Source organism: Nerophis ophidion, linkage group LG07 (assembly GCF_033978795.1).
Source record: "Nerophis ophidion isolate RoL-2023_Sa linkage group LG07, RoL_Noph_v1.0, whole genome shotgun sequence".
Classification (NCBI taxonomy): Eukaryota; Metazoa; Chordata; class Actinopteri; order Syngnathiformes; family Syngnathidae; genus Nerophis; species Nerophis ophidion.
This window is the reverse complement of record NC_084617.1, coordinates 65130501-65137294: the sequence shown is the minus strand read 5'-3', so window position 1 is coordinate 65137294 and position 6794 is coordinate 65130501. Positions and strand designations below refer to the sequence as shown.

Below are 6794 nucleotides of genomic sequence, written 5' to 3'. Positions count from 1 at the left end.
TTATATTATTATTATTATTTCTCGATTGTTTGTAAATGTTGCAATTTATAAATAAAGGTTTATAAAACTAAAAAGAAAAGAAAAGAAAAACAAAAAAAACAACACCTCGACATAAGGTGCAACACAAAGAGCAACTTCCTGCAAGCAAGCTGAAGTTCTCTCTCCCGGGGGACGGCGTGTCGTCTCAGGGAGAAAATTGAATTGGAGGAGGGAATGTGGAATCGGGTTAAAGGCTGGAAGTCACTGCGGGGTCAAGTTACAATCCAGCACGGGACACATGCAAGTCAGGTTGGGTCTCAGGGACCTTTTAATACCTTCTCCGCCCCCGTTTGGAGCGTCAGAGCACCAGCTCTCCAGGGGCGCTCCACTCAGCCTCTCCGCACTTTGCTCCGAACTTTACGCACGGATGTGCTCCTCTGGAACTATTTTTTTAATATAAACTTTTTTTTTTTTTTTTTTTTTTTAACATTTAGCATTTTTCCTGCAGATAGAATCGTTAGGGGGTGAAACAAGATGAAAGTTGTGTGGCTAAAGTGTGTGATGGTGGCGGTGCTGTGCAGCAGCGCGCACAGGCTGCAGGCATCCCCCGACTTGGATGGAGCTGCCGGGGCCGATGACAGCGCCTCCACCCTGGCCTTTGTGTTCGATGTGACCGGCTCCATGTACGACGACCTCAAGCAGGTGATCGACGGCGCCTCGCGGATCCTGCAGACGACCCTCAACCGGAGGACAAGACCCATCAAAAACTTTGTCCTGGTTCCATTCCACGACCCAGGTACTTTTGTATGCTCCTTTTAATTACTAATTAGTTACTAGAACTTTATTCATTCATTTGAAAAAACTGAAATTCCACGACATAGTGAATTTGCAAACTGCTCAAATTATACACAAAGCAAATTGTAACCTGAATGTACAACAATTCTTCTCAACAAAAGAGGAGAAATATAATCTAAGAGAAAAAATATATATTTAAAATGTGCACGCTTACATCATTTAATATTTTCAGTATTTTGGTATGTGGAATTAATTTATGGAATGGATTAAGCAAAGAAATGTAACGGGACATGGAGGGAAAAATATGTTTTGCGAGATCTCGCAAAACTGTTATTGCGAGATCTCTTAATACTTTTTGCGAGATCTCGCAAAAAGTATTGTGAGATACTTTTATTGCAAGATCTCGCAAAAAGTATTGTGAGATACTTTTTTTGCGAGATCTCGCAATACTTTTTGCGAAATCTCGCATTACTTTTTGCGAGATCTCCCAATACTTTTATTTTGAGATCTCGCAATACTTTTTGCCAGATCTCGCAATACTTTTATAGTGAGATCTCGCAATACTTTTATTGCAAGATCTCGCAATATTCTTGCAAGCTATCAAAATACTTTTTGCTAGATCTCGCAATACTTTTATTGTGAGATCTCGCAATACTTTTTTTGCGTGATCTCGCAATACTTTTTGCGAGATCTCGCAATACTTTTGTTGCGAGATCTCGAAATACTTTTTGCGAGCTCTCGCAATATTTTTTGCAAGATCTCGCAATACTTTCATAGTGAGATCTCGCAATACTTTTATTGCAAGATCTCGCAATATTCTTGCAAGCTATCGCAATACTTTTTGCGAGGTCTCGCAATACTTTTTGCGAGATCTCGCAATACTTTTATTGTGAGATCTCGCAATACTTTTTTTGCGTGATCTCGCAATACTTTTTGCGAGATCTCGCAATACTTTTTTTGCGTGATCTCGCAATACTTTTTGCGAGATCTCGCAATACTTTTTTTGCGTGATCTCGCAATACTTTTTGCGAGCTCTCGCAATATTTTTTGCTAGATCTCGCAATACTTTTTTGCGAGATCTCGCAATACTTTTATTGTGAGATCTCGCAATACTTTTATTGTGAGATCTCGCAATACTTTTTTTGCGTGATCTCGAAATACTTTTTGCGAGGTCTCGCAATACTTTTTGCAAAATCTCGCATTACTTTTTGCGAGATCTCCCAATACTTTTATTTTGAGATCTCGCATTACTTTTTGCGAGATCTCGCAATATTTTTTGCGAGATCTCGCAATACTTGTTTGCGAGATCTCGCAATACTTTTATTGTGAGATCTCGCAATACTTTTATTGTGAGATCTCGCAATACTTTTATTGTGAGATCTCGCAATACTTTTATTGTGAGATCTCGCAATACTTTTTTTGTGTGATCTCGAAATACTTTTTGCAAGATCTCGCAATACTTTTTGCAAAATCTCGCATTACTTTTTGCGAGATCTCCCAATACTTTTATTTTGAGATCTCGCAATACTTTTTGCCAGATCTCGCAATACTTTTATAGTGAGATCTCGCAATACTTTTATTGCAAGATCTCGCAATATTCTTGCAAGCTATCAAAATACTTTTTGCTAGATCTCGCAATACTTTTATTGTGAGATCTCGCAATACTTTTTTTGCGTGATCTCGCAATACTTTTTGCGAGATCTCGCAATACTTTTGTTGCGAGATCTCGAAATACTTTTTGCGAGCTCTCGCAATATTTTTTGCAAGATCTCGCAATACTTTTATTGCGATCTCTCGCAATACTTTTTGCAAGGTCTCGTAATACTTTTTTTGCGAGAGCTCGCAATACTTTTTGCGAGGTCTCGCGATACTTTTATGGCGAGATCTCGCAATATTTTTTGCAAGATCTCCCAATACTTTTTGCGAGATCTCGCAATACTTTTTGCAAAATCTCGCATTACTTTTTGCGAGATCTCCCAATACTTTTATTTTGAGATCTCGCAATACTTTCTGCCAGATCTCGCAATACTTTTATTGCAATATCTCGCAATACTTTTATAGTGAGATCTCGCAATACATTTATTGCAAGATCACGCAATATTCTTGCAAGCTATCGCAATACTTTTTTGCGGGATCTCGCAATATTTTTTGCTAGATCTCGCAATACTTTTTTGCGAGATCTCGCAATACTTTTATTGTGAGATCTCGCAATACTTTTTGTGAGATCTCGCAATACTTTTTTGCAAGCTCTCGCAATACTTTTTGCTAGATCTCGCAATACTTTTATTGTGAGATCTCGCAATACTTTTATTGTGAGATCTCGCAATATTTTTGCGAGCTCTCGCAATACTTTTTGCAAGATCTCCCAATACTTTTTGCGAGATCTCGCAAAAGTTTTTTTTTCCTATGTCAGTGAACCGGAAGTAAAACAGACACAGCGATGGAGGAGCCTATCCATCATCCGTGGGAGAAGTTTATTGATATTTTTATTTTAGTATTGGCCTTACATATAAAGACACCAAATCGATATTATGTTTCCACAACATAGCAGAGATGATGGTTAGGCTCCCGCATGTTTCCCGCTCCTCCATTGCTGTGTCTGTTTCACTTCCGGTTCACTGGCATAGGAAAAAAAAGTATTGCGAGATCTGGCAAAACATCCATGTCCCTTTAGGGCCTCCGTAGAAATCCAACAAAGTACTAACATGATCCATTTCAGGAAACTCTTCAAACTTAAAGTTTTTACAAAGTACAAAGAATAAGAACCATGATAAGCAATCTGAATTTATTTCATCCATCCATTCATTTTCTAGATAATCTTACTCATCCCACCATATGAAATATGGTGAGATTATTATTATCATTTATTTATTTTTATTGTTATTACTTATGGAGTATATTGTGAATACATTTAGGACAGGAAGTGAACAAAAGTTTTAGCAACTGCTTTGTAAAGGAAAAAGGGGTTAGGATTAAATAAGCTCTGCTTCTTTCTACTCATTTTCGAACATGTGGAATAGAGAAACTGGAAATTGTGATGCGTGCATATTCCAACAAACAAACACACACTCAACTCAGAATGTGTGTGTACTTTGTGTACATGCATAACTGCATTACACAACACTATAAAGATATTAAAAGGTTTTGAAATATTTCATTCATTCAAAACATGTATTAAAAATGATGATGTGCTATCTGTGTTGGCCCTGTGATGAGGTGGCGACTTGTCCAGGGTGTACGACGCCTTCCGCCCGATTGTACCTGAGGTAGGCTCCAGTGCCCACCGCCACCCCGAAGGGAATAAGCGGTAGAAAATGGATGGATGGATGATTATGTGCTTGTTATGGTCAATGATAAGAAACAATGCCCTTTGTTGTGTTTGTAGTTTGCTGGATCTCAAACTCAAGTATTCACTTCGGAATCACGTGACCAGATGTGTTAATTACTTCTACCGGCAGCTTTAGTGACCCTGAGTATTATGAATGTAAAATTAAACCAAAAACACAAACGTTGGCACGTTGTGTAATTCGCAAATAAAAACAGAATACAATGATTTGCAAATCCTTTTCAACTTCTATTCAATTGAATAGACTGCAAAGACAAGATACTTACATTTTTTTTTGCAAAAAAGTGTGCACAGCGGCATTTTTACCACTGTTTCACATGGCCTTTCCTTTTAACCACACCCAGTAAACGTTTGGGAACTGACGAGACCACATTTTTAAGCTTTTCAGGTGGAATTCTTTCCCATTTTTGCTTGATGTACAGCTTAAGTTGTTCAAAAATCCGGGGTCTCCGTTGTCGTATTTTAGGCTTCATAATGCACCACATATCTTCAATGGGAGACAGGTCTGGATTACAGGCAGGCCAGTCTAGTACGTGCACTGTTTTACGACAAATCCACGCTGTTGTAACAAGTGCAGAATGTGGCTTGGCATTCTCTTGCTGAAATAAGCAGGGGTGTCCATGAAAAAGACCTCGCTTGGATGGCAACATATGTTGGTCCAAAACCTGTATGTGTCAGGGTTGCCACTAACAGTTTGTTTGTGTTTTAGTTTTTCCTCTGTGTGTGTTTAGTATTTCCTGTTTTTAGTTCCTGTCAGCGCTTTTATTTTGTCTGTTTCCTGTTTTTTTCCCCCCTGTGTGCTGTTTTCCCCTCAACTGCGACTGATTGGCACCTGGCCACACCTGGTGTCAATCAGCCCACTTCTATTTGAGTCTGTTTTTGTCCTCCAGTGAGTGGCTGGATTATTGTCATGTCGATATCGCTCTTGTCGTGTCGTGCCGTGTTTTGTAATTGCAGCGTAGCGGTAAGCTATATCCGTTAGATCAGGGGTCAGGAACCTTTTTGGCTGAGAGAGCCATAAAAGCCAAATATTTGAAAATGTATTTCCGTGAGAGCCATAATATTTTTTAACACTAAATACAACGTAATGCGGCCATTTTTAAAACCAATAGTTCTCTTATTTTTTTTAATAACATTGTTATTCTAATGCCAACCAATAATAAATATTATACTTCTTACCATTAATGCGACTTCTTGAACAGGTGCGATAGAAAATGGATGGTTGGACTAAAATGCATGAGAAAGTTTTATAATTTGAACGTTATTTTTAACACTGTGATTACCAGCGTAATTATTCATTACTTATCGTGTTAAGCAATGTCAGCTAAGATTTATCAGAGAGCCAGATGCAGTAATCAAAAGAGCCACATCTGGCTCTAGAGCCATAGGTTCCCTACCCCTGCGTTAGATGTTTGTAGCTTACTGTTTTTTTGTTCCCTGCTTCCAGTTTGTTTTGTACTACACGTTCCAACTTCTGTTTTCCTGCTCGCTACCCGTTAGCTTCCACGCTAGACCCTTTTTGTTTTTGCTAGCTTCCATGCTAAGCTCCTTTTATTTTTTAGCTCCCGTGCTAGCTCCCTTAGTTTGTTATCCGCCTTGTGCGGGCTTTTGGTTGTACCCCTTTGGTTTGTTCTTGTTCTAATATTTCAATTAAATCATGTTTTCCTGTTCAATGCCTGCCCCCATCTCTGCATCTTGGGGTTCGTCACAAACAAACTCTGACCGTATGTACCTTTCAGCGTTAATGGTGCCTTCACAGATGTGTAAGTTACCCATGCCTTGGGCACTAATACACCCCGGTTTTACATAATTTTACATAATTTGCAGTAATTGGTCAAATGTGAATTAGCGCGATGGTTGGTGCATCGATAATGGGCCAGGTCCTATACCAGGGGTAGGGAACCTATGGCTCTAGAGCCAGATGTGGCTCTTTTGATGACTGCATCTGGCTCTCGGATAAATCTGAGCTGACGTTGCTTAAAACTATAAGTAATGAATAATTCCACTTGTAATCAGTGTTAAAAATAATGTTAAAAATGCATTTTTAATCCATCCGTTTTCTACCGCACCTGTTCAAGAAGTTGCGTTAATGGTAAGAAGTTATTTATTTATTATTGGTTAGTGTGGAGCTTGGCCTCCTGGGAGTTCTTCGGACCACCAAGCACCGACCTGAGAGCCTGTTTCAGGGTTACAATATTGTTTTATTCTTCAATAAGTCTCTCAGTTGCTTTCCAGCAATTGTATTTCCAGCCCCAACCCCCGTCTCTCCTCCTGGCTGCCGCTTATAACAGAGTGACAGGTGATTAGATAACAAGGCCCAGGTGGGCCCTCTACGCAACTGTCGCTGATTTTGAAGCCGGTCCTGGCACATCCCAGTTGGATGCAGGCCCTCAGGCCACGCCCCCTCCACAGTTAGCTTCAGAATAACAATGCTATTACAAAGAATAAGAGACCTATTATACTCTAGAAATGTTGGTCTTACTTAAAAATGCACGTGTTTAGTTGTGTTCAGTGTTAAAAAAAATATTATATGGCTCTTAGGGAAATATATTTTAAAATATTTGGCTTTTTGGCTCTCTCAGCCAAAAATGTTCCCGACCCCTGTCCGATACAGTATTTGAAAGCTGGAGCCTGAAAATAAGAGTTCCCTAATGGGGGAGGGGCCCTGATGAGA

General features: G+C 39.4%; 1 protein-coding gene across 1 annotated transcript in view; it reads left to right on the top strand.

Moving 5' to 3' along the window:
* Nucleotides 1-477: 477 nt before the first annotated feature.
* hmcn2 (hemicentin 2) overlaps nt 478-6794 on the top strand; it is a 229065-nt gene continuing 222748 nt past the window's right edge. Inside the window, exon 1 of the mRNA XM_061906866.1 lies at nt 478-775. Coding sequence (XP_061762850.1) covers nt 514-775 — 262 coding nt within the window. The 5' untranslated portion in view covers nt 478-513. The remainder of the gene's footprint in view (nt 776-6794) is intronic.